Source organism: Aspergillus lentulus, assembly GCF_001445615.1.
Source record: "Aspergillus lentulus DNA, contig: Alt16, strain: IFM 54703, whole genome shotgun sequence".
Classification (NCBI taxonomy): Eukaryota; Fungi; Ascomycota; class Eurotiomycetes; order Eurotiales; family Aspergillaceae; genus Aspergillus; species Aspergillus lentulus.
In genome coordinates, this window is record NW_028322113.1 from 1277338 (window position 1) to 1292986 (window position 15649).

A 15649-nucleotide genomic window follows, 5' to 3' on the forward strand; every position below is an offset into this window, starting at 1 on the left:
TTAGACTATATAATAGCAGCTTCCGAGGCAAACTAATCATCGAGGAGCATGCGGTAGTACTATACTGGCCTTCTGGAATCACCAACGCCTAGGAGGCGACCAAATTACTCTGAAGTGATGTTTCGACTACCCCCAGCAAACATATACGCGAAGCCTATTACCGGCGTCTCACCACCTCACAGCCCTTGATTAGTTTCGCATCTTGGTTCGGCTCCAAGGACCACCAGCAAGGACATCTCCGGTCGTCTCCCTCTAGCCCCATGCCTACAGAATCCAGCCTGCAGCAATAAAATCCGTGTCATTTTCATCCTGCAGACCCAAATTATGCCGACCAGGAAACACAGCCAAACCCCACAAGGCCACATCCTGCGGGCGCCAGGTAACCGTTCCATCTGTTGGCACGAATACCCCGTCAATGTAGCTAGACCCATAATGCAAAATTAGATTATCATCCACTGTGGAAAGAGTCAAAGTGAAAACTGACAGTTCCTGTGTCTTCTGTTCCCAAAACAGATTGTCCAGATAAGGAATTTCGACTTTGACCCTTGCTGCGAGAAGTTTCCTTCCACGAGGAGACAGGTCAGTATAAGCCCAGACGATAATAACTGGGTGCCTGACCTGTAAATCTCATTGAATTTGTCCCGAATCAGGTCTCGCTCACTTCTGCCCATGGTCCAGAACAGCCCTTCGGGAATGCTATACTGCGTGATACGCCTTCCTGGCTGTCTGGTACTGGGCGCAGCTGAGGCCACACTGACATCGGGGATATCAGAACCATCTCCAAAGCGGTAAATCCTCGTTCCCAGAGCGACGCCGGGGACCTTGGTGTAGGCCATGTAAGTCACGAACCCGTCCGGGACCAGACCGTTCACATCTTGCCTTTCGTGCTTGAAGCCGACGAGTTGAGGAGTAAAATCAATCTCGTGATTGGCCAGGCGTTCGTAGGCTTCAAGCTCCTCTTGTAAGCCGTCGGGGCCTTCACCAGAAGCTTGTCTGCGGTGCATGTCAGGGGGAAGAGCCTGAGTTCCCTTATTCGGAATCTGCGTATAGATCAAAACTCGTGCCTGCTGAGTCGGATCGCTAGAGCGGTGACATTCAAACATAGCAATAGATATGGAAGTGGTTTGGTACTCTTCGGATTCTTTCTGGCTCAAACGCCGGATACTTTCCTTGAGTTTGATGGTCAGTTTCCAAGCGGAGGTTGAAGGAGAGGCGAATAGGACTTCCCTATTGAGCCAAAGCTCATCAGGGAAGTAGGTATCGTCCATGTCCATGACTAGACGAGGTAGCTAGATGAAGGCTAGTGGATGGTGGTAGATGTAAGACAATGAAGGGAGTATGTCCCTTGGAGGCTCCTGAAGAAATGTCCATCTTCTTTCTGGTTCCCTAGGAATTCACTATTCCATGGAAGCCTTTGTCTAGCCCAAGGGTCCGAGACTCCACACGTCATACTACTATTTGACGAGTCAGTGTTTAACAGACTGTCCCAGCACATACGTTACTGCAAATATGTTTAGACTTGCAAAAGAGAGAGAAAGGCCTACCCAGGCGCGATGTCATCTGGCTCCTTTATATGAGTTAGCTGGCAATAGAAATGGAGGGGTTTGGAGGGATATAAATATTAAGGGCAGACATAATATAGGACTCATCTCACGTGACGTACTATGACCTAACTTGAACCGGCGTGTAATGATCAGGTCAGGTTAGTCTACCACACATATAGACATACATAAAATAAAGGAAGTAGGAGAATATAAAGGATTTCATTAGATTAAGGCAGGTGCTGTTATGTGAGAGTACCTTAAGAGAAGAAGAATAATGACAAAGAGAAGTCTAGCTGGCTATACCTCAGAACAGTAGACAGCAAACAAAGGAATTCTGTAAGAGTAATAAAGACTAATGTAGCTTAATCGCTTTACTATTATTGCTAACATACATACCCTTCTAAATAGACATGCTAAACTGTGAGATGATATCCATACTAGATCTAATTTATCTGAAGGCATGACTGTCTTCAGGCCATGTCAACTAATACAATATCATTAGAGCACATCTAGAACATCTAGTGATCACTGAGAACCCTTATAATAATGACACAAACACATCGTAATATTCTGAGGCTGCTTTATCACTGGGTAGCACACTATTCATCCATGGATTCTACATCCTGCTCATCGTCCCCAACGTTATCTCCTCTTCATCCCCCCTTTTTCAGCGACACAGCAGTGCTACTATTATGTCAACTACTCTAAGTGAAATTTACAATCCTGCAATTCCTGGCTTGCCTTCCAAGGATGTGGTGGTGCGCCTCTGCAAGAAAAAGGGCTTTAAGGCCAATACCCTCCACCTATTCCGCGGAAGGCAATACCTTTTTTTTATCAAATACAACAATGTCACAATGGAGAAGTCCACGCGCAGGAATTCTTTCGTCAGAAGAGTAGAGTAGGGAAAGATGCAACACCACCATCCGGATTCCTGAGGTCTACCGCGCTTTTGAAGTGGGCGAGGGCGGGGCAGTGGCAGGGGATATACTTACATGGTCATGGAGTATATTGACATCGATTTGAGCGATCTGCTTCGGATGAGCAGAGAGCACAAGCCCTTTCCGAGTTGATCAGTATCCCACCGCCACCTGGGGTCTTTGGGAGCTTGAGTGGTGGCACCTACAGACATCATTTCTTTCGAGACAGCGAGGCTCCTGTTCCGTTTTCTTCCGCTGCAGAGCTTGAAGATTATCTCAATAGAGTAAGTCTTTTTCTGTGTTTCATTAGGTGCAAATCTCTCGGTTGAACTAACATATGATAGTGCCTAGAATTGTACAACGGTATCACCGGGAGACAAGATAAGGTGGATTTTAGTACTGAACCGCTCCCATGCTACTATGCAGATATGCACCCCAGCAATTTTCCCATCGATAAGCAAGGCCAGGTCTGGGTGATTGACACCTTCGAGTTTCATGAGTTATGCGATTGCTGCCCATCCCAAAAAGCGCCTGCCAGACTCGATCAGAAAAACAATCCCTTTGTCAAAGACATCGAACCCTGGGGGGCCTAGGTCGTGCCACCTATGTGATCAAGACTATTCATAATGACTTTCGTATGCCTGAGCTAGCTTTTTTGTTGATGCTATTGCTCACAGTTTGTTAAGATATCCCCGGGATAATCGCATTGGGGCTGATGCTGAAGCTCCGTCTGCGAGCTGATACATTTCGTACTTTCGAATCGAGGATTGTGGTCATTGCACAGGTGAGCTCGCATTTTCGAAACAAACATCCATACAAGACGAAGTACTTCATGAGCCTAGATGCTAAGGTTTCGCCGATGCTGGATCCTTGGTCATCCTCTGATCTCTATCTCGTCCGCCCTCTACTAAGAAGGTAATAGAGGGTGTGTGGCTGCATCATAAGTGGCTGACCGCATTTAGGTCTGGCGATCCGGCCATTATCTCAAGAATCATACTGCTAGGCCAAATAATGCGGTGGCGATTGATCTTGGTTGTAGCAGTATTTGACCTGTTGTCTCGAAGACTAGCAGACAGCAGACTCCATACGAGAGACGAGGGAAAGAGGAAGAGGAAGAGGACGAGGAGAACGAGCTGCCGAGCAGAGGGCTTGATGAGACAGCAAGATCTTGAGTTTTGAGTTTGGGATCGATTCTACTTCGTACATCGGACAACAATTCTGAATACAAGCAAAAATATCAGATGAATTCATTATGAACAAAGTGATTAGTGAATCGGTCATCTGATCTATGCTTGATTACCGATTACAATAATAGGGGAGATCTTAGGGGGTACGTGCTATCAGTCTTTGATAAGAAGGGGTGATGTGCCTCGGTTTATCTAGACCACACTGCTTTGATTTATCATCAACATCGTTAATTTGAGACAACTCACTGAGGCACTCGAGTATAGGTCATCTTTTTGAGCTGTATGACAGTAATATATTTTGTTGGTCTGAAGTGCCATCTATGAGTTTCTAGAAGTCAAAATGGTACTCTGAGACCGTGCTTCTTGCATAACGTTAAGCCAGGATGTGTTCGTAGTGATCTCGGGGAATACGGATCCATGTTACGAGCCTACGGCTATGGTGGGGTTTGAGATCAAAATAATGCTAGATCTAGATTCGCCTGGCTCGTACACACAGTAGGAGTCTGGCTGTCCTGAAAGCCTGAACTGGTGATCAGTGCAAAAGCCTAATAGTGTACAGAATAGGTATGGCATGCTGCAGACGCTACTGTACCATGTATGCACTTCAGTAATCATGCTGAACAGACAGAGCCTCAAGCGTTGAGTGTTGGGTTCAGCTAAATAAGATCAATACACGGCATATCCCGCAGAATAAAGGACACTGAGGTTCTGGAGCCCGATACATCAGGAAGAAGATGACTGAAAAATATGCTTCCACAACGTGGTCCACGCGAAATATGTCATTTGACAGTTATGTAGCCTAATAATTTATGAATGTAAGATGTCAATTCATTGGGATAAAATGAGAGTGGGTCATAAGGGGTAGACTCAATAAATCCCCTGACACCACTCGTAGACTTAAGACGTCTGATGGATAAAATCTCGCTGCCTGACCGATAGTAGCCTTCTATCGAGAACCCGACCATCCGAGGGTCTTGACTTTCGAAGGCTTGAAAGCTTGAGATCGATTGATAGACGATCAACTACTCCGTACAAATGACGGCATGATCGTCTCCTGAATCGAAACACTGTGATAAGATTTCCTTGTATATTGCCAAGAGATAATTCACATCTGGAACAGTATCTCGGCTAGACCAGATAATGTCAAGCAAGAAAAATTCAGTGTTAGACCAAATGCCAAGACCGTGTCTGAGGGCTTAGCGTCGGTGGCAACACCAGAACCAGAAGCATCCAGGAGGTTCATGAACTGAGCCTCGGCCAAAAACACCAGAATACTTCCATTGAGAAATTTCTATTCCGTGGCTCTGGCAGACGGGATACAATTATACGTGATTGATAATCAAGTGAGGATAAAATTTACAACTTTACACAGCATGATCTTTAACGGAGATAAGCGGCATCTCAATGCATGTACTCCGTATGTATTGACCTATCTCGACTCTTGCGGAGATTAGATGATCAGGACTTGCAGTTGCAGCAGTGCTACGGAGTTTATTATTACAAAGCTAAGTCCCGCAGACGAGATGCCGAGAGCCGAGTACTGAGATACGCTAGTCCCAAAACAGACATTTTATGCAAAGCCCCCGGCACATTCATGCCTAGTGCGCATTGGGATTCGAGGTTGATGATCGATGACGCTGCAATTGAACTCTGTCGACTCTGTACCAGTCCATACTTTGCACTTGGATTCATCCGCAGAGAGGTACACAAGCTCGAATGCAACTATGAAACGAACTGCTTCTCATATTATTGACACACGGAAGTAAATACAGTGCCTGTACCACCTACCTTATGCTAATGATCCAGACCACGAGGTATCCAGCGTCCATGGATCTCGAGCTTCAATAGATGGCGGCTGCGTGCTCCACATCGGCCAAGGCCGACGTTGGCTGACGGATTAATGCTGAGCATAACCCGATTAATGCCACAAATTCCGGCGTTGCGACCCGCTGATTGGCCTAGAACGGATTTCTATTCTCCTTCTTCTTCCCTCTGCGGGCTATCTATGGATACGGGAGGGCGTTTTCTACGGCAGGGGTCCGACGCTAATGACTCCCCAGTGACGGTGCCATGAAATCAAGAAGCAAGACATAAAAAACTAAGGGAAAAAGGAAAAAAATTAGAAAAATCCATTCTTGAAGCAAGTTATATATGTTCCTCATTTTCCTTCTTTCTTGTTCTGGTCTTCTTGTGTGACCTTATTCTGTTATTGATACCCCATACATTTCTTTTTCCTTACCTACCTTACCTTTTCTTGTACATACAGTACAGCCTCGACTATTTCCTAATCCAGAACACTATACTTCACCATCCTCCGCATTCGGCGGTCACTGTCTATACTACCTGAATTCCTAATCTCCCTTCATCTACTACGATCGCTCTCTCAGAAACAAACAATCTCGAATCCCTCTTATCCAGATCTATAATACTCCCGAATATTCCACGATCAAACCGCATATATCCCCACTTCCGCTCGAGTTCCACACCGATTTATCGCCCATCATGGCGACCGAAAAAGGGGACCAGAACCCCGAAAAGATCGAACAATCCGTGCCACAGAAGATCCCATACTGGCGACTGGTGGTAGATCAAGGCGTCCTCACCCAGCAAATCATCGACTATCCCTACAAAGGCTCAGGGACCGAGGAGGATCCATACGAGGTTGTTTGGATTGAAAATGATCCTCGCAATCCTATGACATGGACTCAACTGCGCAAATGGTCGTTGACCATGACTGTTGCCGTTTCGACACTGGCAGTCGCACTGGTTTCATCAGCTTATACCGGTGGTGTTCGAGAGATTGAAGCCGAGTTCCATATTGGAAGCGAGGTTGCTACGCTCGGTGTTTCGCTCTTCGTCTTGGGTTTCGCGATTGGTGAGTTGTTTTCAATCTTTGTTCGAAGCCTACCTGTCAGAGACTAATACATATACTAGGACCTCTGCTTTGGGCACCTTTGAGTGAGATGTTCGGCCGTCAAATCATCTTCACCGTCACCTATTGCGCACTCACAGCCTTTAATGCTGGAAGTGCTGGCTCTCAGAATAGCTGGACTCTGATCATCCTTCGTTTCTTCGCTGGCGCTTTCGGAGCCTCGCCTTTGACCAATGCGGGTGGTGTCATCGCTGACATGTTCCACGCCAAGCAGAGAGGTATCGCGATGAGTCTTTTTGCTGCCGCTCCATTCTTGGGTATGTCTCCTTCTTCCTTCTGCTGCATTGATCGTATGCTAATGCGTCTCAGGTCCTGTTTTGGGTCCAATTATTGGTGGCTTCCTCGGAATGAACGGAGGATGGCGCTGGGTCATGGGCTTCTTGGGTGCCTTCTCAGGTGCAGTTTGGATTGTCTGCACCATTTTCGTTCCTGAGACCTATGCGCCTGTTCTCCTGCGTCGCCGCGCCGAGAAGTTGTCGAAGCACACCGGTAAAGTGTACGTCAGCAAGATCGACCTCGACCAGGGCAGAGTTACTCTCAAGGAAGCTTTCAAGACTGCGCTGTCTCGCCCCTGGATTCTGCTTTTCAAGGAGCCCATCGTCTTCCTCCTGAGTTTGTACATGGCCATCATTTATGGAACTCTCTACATGCTCTTCTCTGCCTACCCGATCGTCTTCCAGGGAGTCCGTCATTGGAACCAAGGCGTTGGCAGTCTCCCATTCCTGGGAATCATGGTTGGTATGATGTTTGCCGTCGCCTACAGCGTTTGGGACAACAAGCGTTATGTCCAAGTTCAAGACAAGCACGGTGGGTTCGCTCCCCCTGAGGCACGCCTGCCCCCAACCATGATTGCTTCGATTGCCATCCCTATCGGACTCTTCTGGTTCGCTTGGACCAATTATCCGTCGATCCATTGGATTGTTTGCATCATAGCCGGTGCTCCGTTCGGTTTCGGTATGGTTCTGGTTTTCCTGGGCATCATGAACTACCTCATCGATGCCTACACCATTTTCGCCGCTTCAGTCCTCGCAGCCAATTCCGTCCTCCGTTCCATCTTCGGTGCCGTTTTCCCCTTGTTCACCACCTATATGTATCAGGATCTAGGTGAGTTTTTCTCTCGAATCTATTCTTGCTGACAAGAGGCTGATTGTGAAAACAGGAATTCATTGGGCGTCCTCAATCCCGGCGTTTTTGGCGCTTGCCTGTGTTCCGTTCCCTTTCCTCTTCTACAAGTACGGCGCTACCATTCGTAAGCGCTGCGAGTATGCGGCCAAGTCAGATGCGTTCATGCGGAAGCTTGCCGAGCAGATGAAACAAGGCCCAGAGCCAGAGTCTGAGGAGACAGAGGAGCCAGTCTTTGACCGCACCGAGGCACCTGCCCCTGAGGAGTCTGATGTCAGCGAGACTGAGTCCAACGTTGAAGAACTTCCGGATGTCCGGCAGATGCGCAGCAGAGCCTCCACACGGACGGCTACTTCGTTGCGCCGCGTCGTCAGCTATGAGGGAAATCCCTACGATATCGACCGTGTCAACACTCGCGAGTCGTTCAGCAACAAAAATTGAACGTTCAGAGAACCTGTCCCATCCCTCTCTCTCGACGAGCGTCGGCCATCGTCGCTCATTTTCTCGGTTCATACTCGAGGACGCCCCAAACCTGCGTAACTTCGCAGCGTGCAGGTCGGGGCACATACACATATCTGTCGATACCGAATAATCCGTGTTAACACGTGTCTATAATACGCTGATGCCCTTGTCATTTGTTACGACCAGAGCATCTGCACCTTTCTGGTGGCAGGAAAAAGTTTGTCCTTGTTCAGAAGTCATATACCCGACTGATGTTTACTCAGCTCATGTCTTGTTATGTTTGCATTATAGATGGCGTCTTTGCATTTGAAGAGAATTGTTGTATTCATCGAGTACAGTTGGCCATATACTTATCTAATTAGAGATCGTTCATCCAATAGCTGTTTCTCAGTGTGTTCCCAGATGCCGTCGACTTGTATCCTAGATAATCAAACACTTATCTACTGCAAATCGATAGAAGGATTTCTGACACCAACGCAACTAAAGATGGAAATCATCAGGCTAAGCGCGAGGACCTTCAGCTCTGTGAAATTATAAGAATACTCAGGAAAATCCTTCAGCATCTGTAGTAAAAATCATGTGAGAGCGTCACGTCGCGCTCTAGCATCCTTCCCGAAGGTCGCCCCAGCATCTCCATATCAAAGCGTTTTTAATCTGCTACTGCGGCTTTAGCTTGCTGTGTCTTTTGGTATGTTCCTCATAAAGCTCATCGAAAATGGCGTCAGAATTTAGTCTTGATATGACCTCGTTGCAAGTGCTCCCCTTCAAAAACTGGGTCGGTCTCCTGGACTGTGTAGTCTCTACAACACACACTGCTGCTCTACATTGCTGCCTTCTAGCTCAGCCATCCGTTAAAGGCAATCTCGCGCTTTTTTGTATGTGGGTTTATAGGCAGAGAGCTCTTCAGCCCGCGTTCGCGTTCGCTTTCGACAAGCTAGCTGGCCGGGTTTCGGTCATAGCAATTCGTACTCTTCGCATTGCGTAGATTATTCGCGGCGACGGTGAGCGAGCAAACATCTACTTCAAAGCGCGCGAGGTGTCTTCGAAGCGATATCGGTTTTGAAACACCGGCCCTTGGACTTACGGATGCATTGGCTCTTGACAACCTCCTAGGTTGATTACCTGTCAGATTGAGTCTATCTGATCTCCGTACTGTTTTCAGCATACTATTCGCATACTATTCTATCTACTTCCAATGATGATGACAAGCTCATGGAACAGGAGAGCGACCGGGTCCCAAGTAGGTTCCCCCCTTCGTGATCCCGACCGAAGCATGGACAACGCCGACGACCAGCAAGTGGCGAAACCGAGAGTCGAGAAATGCGCAGACCAGCCAGGGCTCAGTAGCCAGGTTCATAGAATTTTTCTATCTCCCGCACAATATTTTCTTACCGCGTATGCAGTTATATTACCACTACGGAATTCTGTCTATCGTTTGGTCTTCCGTATCGCTGAAGGACGATAGTAGACGTTGGGATCGCTAGCAGAGCGTCGTCGTCATTCCTACTCCATAACTTGGCAGGATGTCTTCCTGGCATCATATAGCATCATACAGCATCATATAGCATCAACGTCATCATCATTCCAATTCCTAGTTATCACTACATTTTTTATAACATTTTAAGAAAAGATCGTAGTCGCTCATGACCTGATCCACTGTCGTAATAATAAGTATCCTGTGCCAAACGGTTCGCCACTGTGCCTTCTCCCAAGTGCAGATTCGCTCTGGAATGGAGCGACTTCAACTGCCTTTATTGCTTCAAGAAGTTGATTTCATGGAAGGACTATGTCGACAGACAACTTTTCGCGTTGTAACGATGAAGTCATTTGTCAAGCATGGTTCTACGATGACCTAGCTTGGTAGCTAGTACGCGGTGGACTTGCGACCGGCGACAGGGCGCGTCACCGCTACAGAAACAGTGGCAGGAGAATAGTCGAGAACAATTGCAAGACACGGACTGGGTTGAATTGATGTAAACATAGATATTCGCATTTCGCGTCTATGTCGCGACGTGGTGCATCCCGAAGGACAGCAACTCGAGAGATCCATAATGTACATGAGCAAATCCCAGCCGCTGAATCGGCAGCCTACTATTCATCGTGAAGAAAAACTAGAAACCCAGTGCCGAACCCATTGATATTCGAAAGCAAGCAAACCCATCATGTATCGCCAGTGATCATAAAAAAGAAAAACAGAACCCCGTTATCGCCTTCCCAGAAGAGCCAACCGGAAAAAGACACAACTCATTAGATATAATGCATCTAAGAGCGCTCACCGCGGAGACGACGGGCGAGCTGGATGTCCTTGGACTGGATGGTGACACGCTTGGCGTGGATGGCGCACAGGTTGGTGTCCTCAAAGAGGGAGACGAGGTAGGCCTCAACGGACTCCTGAAGAGCACCGATGGCGGAGGACTGGAAGCGGAGGTCGGACTTGAAATCCTGAGCAATTTCACGGACCAGACGCTGGAAGGGCAGCTTGCGGATCAGGAGCTCAGTGGACTTCTGGTAGCGACGGATTTCACGCAGAGCGACGGTACCTTTGGGCAGATATTAGAACATGTTGTTGGATAACCAGCATCTAATAGAAGGGACTTACCAGGCTTGTAGCGGTGAGGCTTCTTGACACCACCGGTAGAGGGAGCAGCCTTACGAGCGGCCTTGGAAGCGAGCTGCTTACGGGGAGCCTTGCCACCAGTGGACTTACCTGTTGGCAGGCAGTTAGCAGGTGTTTCTTAGTGACGCGTGGTTGTGTCGGCCAACTGACGCGACCGTGAGACGATCTTGGCAGAGACCGACGACAACAAGAGAAACGACAGTAAGGTTAATACGTACGGGCAGTCTGCTTGGTTCTAGCCATTTTTGATGATTAGGTTTGATGGAATTTGATGTTTTATTGATGAAAAATTAATGGTGTTGATGAAAGATCGATGATCGAGATGACGAAAGTGTCGTGGTGGTGAGTAGATGGAAGAAGGATGGAGGAGGAGGGTGGGGGGCAAGGTATTTGTAGTAAGCGAGAAGGGGTGGTGATCTGGGAGGGTGGTGTTGGGTTGCCAGCAAAAATGGATGGTCTTAGCGCGGTTTCTTTTGATCACAAAAAGTGGTCGGAAAGCAGCACACCATAAGTCCTGATTTCGGGTACTGAATTTTGGCAGGAACCATGAAAGTACGCAGAATGCAGGCGGCCCTTGCTCGGAGCGCTAAGCGAGACAGCTTCCCGCATCAGCCAATAGGAACACAGGATCACTGATATAGAATGCCAGCCCAGAACACCTTGATCCCAACCACAAGCGTAGATTGTCACGTATTTCGATCATCTGGAATTCTTCTAATAGTACTTAGAAATTTTTCTAATTATTTTACAACTCTGATCAGAGGGGCTGGACGGCATTCCGTGGGGATCAAGGCATTCCAAACGGGATCACTGACTGTTCCGTCACGCTGCCGAGAGATCAAAACCCGCTGCGAGGATCCTCTCTTCTGATTGGTCGATCCCTGTCTTAGCGTGTGATTCCAGTAGCCTCCCCGCGCTCTCCCTTCCTCTATACAAATATCTCCCGTCCCAAACTTCTTCAAGCTCTTCTCTCCTCCATCAGTCCTATCTGTCATCCACTTAAAGTCGTTATTCTCGACATCTCCACTTATTTAAACACGCACACAAAGACCTTTTTAAATTCTCATCTATCAACATGACTGGACGTAAGTAGCTTCTCTTTTGATCACAAGTATGACGCGACTTGACCGCAGTCACTGACGCGTTTCTTCTCTACAGGCGGCAAAGGTGGCAAGGGTCTTGGAAAGGGTGGTGCCAAGCGTCACCGCAAGATTTTGCGTGACAACATCCAGGGTATCACCAAGCCCGCTATTCGTCGTCTTGCTCGTCGTGGTGGTGTCAAGCGTATCTCTGCCATGATCTACGAGGAGACCCGTGGTGTCCTCAAGACCTTCCTTGAGGGTGTCATCCGTGACGCTGTCACCTACACTGAGCACGCCAAGAGAAAGACTGTCACTTCCCTCGACGTCGTCTACGCTCTGAAGAGACAAGGCCGTAAGTATCTCTGGCTATTGTGGGTTTTGACGCGTCTCTGACAATCTTCTCAGGCACCCTCTACGGTTTCGGTGGTTAAACGTTCTCTTGTTTTCCTTTTTTCAGCCATCCTGCGCGGTCGGCGCGTCGATTGTCCTTCCGCAGCAGTGACGCGACGGTTTGCTTTTTCGGGTTGGTTTACGGTATGACTGGGACGTTGTGGTGTTTTCTTTGCTCTTTTAAAGTGTCATGGGTCTCTGGGTTTGCTTTTATCATGCTTTATTTTACTACCCTTGCGCGTCCACTACTGGTCTGCTAGTGTTCGTGTTTGAATTTCTGTATCATAGCGGCCTTTACGCTTCTGGCTGTGCCCCAGGCTTGAAGAGATTGCAGCATCAAACGCAATCTAATATGAATACGAACGGTCAAAACATTCAACCTTTTGGTCTTGTAGTTGTAGTACTTGTAGCTTTCTTTTTCGTTGCGTCTTGACGCGTCTGGTCATGCTCCAGTTTTGTCTAATTCTTACGGCCACCTTGACTTGGTCATGGATGGCATACTGTGTGTTGAGGTTATGTATTTTCAAGCGACTTGGCGTGTCTGTGTATGACATTCCTTCTACCCTTCCGTAGCAGCCGGTTCATATCCGTTTATTGTGGGTGTGTCTTCGCTTGTGGGTGTAAATGTTGCGCCTCGTACCTGAGTTGGTGCGTCGGACGGTGTTCGATAATATGTCTGATCTCGACTTCAGTCGGCAGTAAATTACTACTTTTACTTATTTAGATTGTATGCTGTCATCTAATAATTTGATCTTGCTAATAGCTATTGAACCTTCGGCTTGTTGGGCTGATGTACATCATCTGAACGTGGTGCACTGGTCTGTAGGAAATTATATATATAATTACAATAAACATGGGGAATAGGCGAAATCAACACAACATACTTGGATATTGGCACCCAGCACACACAAGATGACACAAAACACGATCAATAGACACAAGCACAATACTAAAACGCTACAAACCGATATTCTATTCATACAGGACGTTGATAGAGCAGTAGGTGCGATATCTACAGGTCCGACCGCAAAGACTACCCGACGACCTTTTCACCACAAAAAATCGCAGCAATGACCATGAAAACCCGATAAGTTTGTAGCAGAGCAATGAAATATTTCAGCCCGAATATAATACCTACCACAAAAAGGCCTGCCGGCCGAGGATCAAGAAAGATCAAGGACGGTAGCGGGTTACCCTACAGATACCGCGCTCATGGCGGAGGAGTTGAACCCGGGTTCAACTTTGGGGTTCAACTCGGGGGTGCAGTCGATCGGCAAGGACACCACATCGTCTCATCTCAACGCAACGCAATGCATTTGCGATGACATTTCGAGTCAACTCACCCAGAGACAGACCACACAGGAGAACCAGGACAAGCAATTATTCCACACCACATGCTATATATGATGGAATCTACTCCTTTTCCCGCACCCAGGTCGTTAGCTGTATCAGCATGCTGGAACTGCGGATTATGATGTTAATACCGCCAGCTTCCCCCCAACTGATCCAATGCAAGATCGAAGCTCTGAAGGCACAGTACACGCGACACAGCTTGAGCCGAATAATCATACCGAACTGACTGCAAGTTGAAAACATAGCCCTTCTGGCTACACATAATGCACGCAATCCTGCGCCCTCCGGCCCCCGCCCTCCTACCCGGAATCCACATGATATGTGTTGTTGCTCAGCCCCCGCGAGATACGACTCGAACGGATCTCCAGCTACAGAATATTACTATGGCAGACCACCGATATCGATTCACTAGCAGTTATACCAAAGCCTGGGAACCAAGATAAGGGGGATCGAAATCCAACAAGAGAAAGAGGCTCGCAGAGCGGTATAATAGGGAAATAATACAACCCACGACGCCGCGTCATCGCCGGATATACGAACTGGCGACGTTTTCTGGAGTCCTTAGACGTGTAGCTCCGATTAGAGGACATTACGCGTGGACTGATAGCCCCCGGCAGGGTACTTGGACGCGACGAAACCGAGACAAATACAAAGGCACATAGTACGACAAAACCGATTCGACAACCAGAAACACACGCATCCTACGAAACCCAGCTTCGTCTCAATGGCCCACTCGTTGACTCCCAACGTATCCGTAACAAATACACAGCATAGGCGAACCAGCAGGGATCATGGTCTAGCGGGGTGGTCGTCCTAACAAGACAGGCAACGTAGACTTCGAAAGTAGCACTGTAGTGACTGGACCGGGATACTTGCTCGGTCGAAATCACCAAAAGTTCCATAATTTAGCAACTACACAGCCCCTACCAGCAGAGCATACGGCTCAGATGCAGAGACATTCATCTGCTGTAGCCTCCATTCTGCCTTAGGCCACGAGACCGAGACCGCGAGAATTTCCGCCCACGAAGCTCTCGCCAAGTTCGACGCCGGAGTCGATCACGACTTCATCAGTCCATAGTCCATCCTGCGCACATAACTGGGCCATCCGACAAGAATGCGACCAGGGAAAGCTTATCTCTTTGATCAATGACTCCTCTGCGCGCATCCATCTCACGCAGGATACCCGAGTATTTCAGAACACAGAGCACGCACGACAATACACTTATTTAGCTACCAGTAAGCACTCCTCGTGTTATCTCAATCACCCAGTAATTTGCTGACATCCTCCCTCTCAGGCTGTTAGGATACCCCACCTCTTATAAAATGACTCCTTGTTTGATCCACACTCGCAAGGGATTACAAACACAACAAGCCTTCAGCCCTCCCCGAGGAATGTGAAAGACGAACACTAAACATTCCTTGATGAAGCACACCGGCCTTCCACATGAGCTTCTCCCAGCCTTCAACGGTTCAACTTGATGATTCCATGGAGTTATTTCTGCCCTAATTGCAACAGAGAAAAGCCAGTCAATGTCGAAGCGGTCCTTGGCACGGCCTTGGCACATTCCTGTTGCGCCAATCATTGTCAAATCTTCTTCACACGAGCCGATGTCACTCAGGCTAGAGACCGCGCCACGGGCCAGTATGAGACGGGGCGTAAATGCATATGCGGGTTATGCACCTCCCTAGAGAGACGATGCGAGGGCTAAAATGTCCTGGCGTCGCTCAAGGGGCGATTGACCGATCTTGATTCTCCAAAAGACGAGAGGGGCCGAACCGGCGATTGCAGCATTTGAGGACGCCACAAGGTTGACAGGAAGAATCATTTCAGCTTGGACCCAATCTGATATTGTGTAAGCGGTAAGCGGTCTCAACATCTATCTCAGGAGATTTCCACCCTGTAGTGCGACCACACAGTTCCGTTCAGGCCGTCGGATTCGCCAGGCTTCGGGGAAAACCTGGCCTGTACCCACGAACGGGATTCTCATACCCTGCAGGTCAGTATGGTGGGGGGAGAATCCGACCGATGGGTTGCACAAGACG

At 48.1% G+C, this 15649-nt stretch overlaps 4 protein-coding genes across 4 annotated transcripts; 2 read left to right on the forward strand and 2 right to left on the reverse strand.

The window, feature by feature from the left end:
• Nucleotides 1-264: 264 nt before the first annotated feature.
• Nucleotides 265-1274, reverse strand: ALT_7889 (uncharacterized protein; the record flags this gene model as incomplete). Its single annotated transcript, XM_033564013.2, has 2 exons — nt 265-562; nt 619-1274. The coding sequence occupies 2 exons, from the start codon at nt 1272-1274 to the stop codon at nt 265-267; spliced, it is 954 nt and encodes a 317-aa protein (XP_033419904.2).
• Nucleotides 1275-6150: 4876 nt separating this feature from the next.
• Nucleotides 6151-8143, forward strand: ALT_7890 (MFS transporter; the record flags this gene model as incomplete). The annotated part of the gene is made up of 4 exons (XM_033564014.2): nt 6151-6523; nt 6583-6837; nt 6890-7684; nt 7740-8143. The coding sequence occupies 4 exons, from the start codon at nt 6151-6153 to the stop codon at nt 8141-8143; spliced, it is 1827 nt and encodes a 608-aa protein (XP_033419905.1).
• A 2283-nt stretch (nt 8144-10426) lies between these two features.
• On the reverse strand, nt 10427-11024 carry hhtA (histone H3; the record flags this gene model as incomplete). The annotated part of the gene is made up of 3 exons (XM_033564015.2): nt 10427-10704; nt 10764-10871; nt 11000-11024. The coding sequence occupies 3 exons, from the start codon at nt 11022-11024 to the stop codon at nt 10427-10429; spliced, it is 411 nt and encodes a 136-aa protein (XP_033419906.1).
• Nucleotides 11025-11856: 832 nt separating this feature from the next.
• On the forward strand, nt 11857-12294 carry ALT_7892 (histone H4; the record flags this gene model as incomplete). The annotated part of the gene is made up of 3 exons (XM_033564016.2): nt 11857-11866; nt 11940-12215; nt 12269-12294. 3 exons carry the CDS (start codon nt 11857-11859, stop codon nt 12292-12294), a joined length of 312 nt encoding a protein of 103 aa, XP_033419907.1.
• Nucleotides 12295-15649: the final 3355 nt, after the last annotated feature.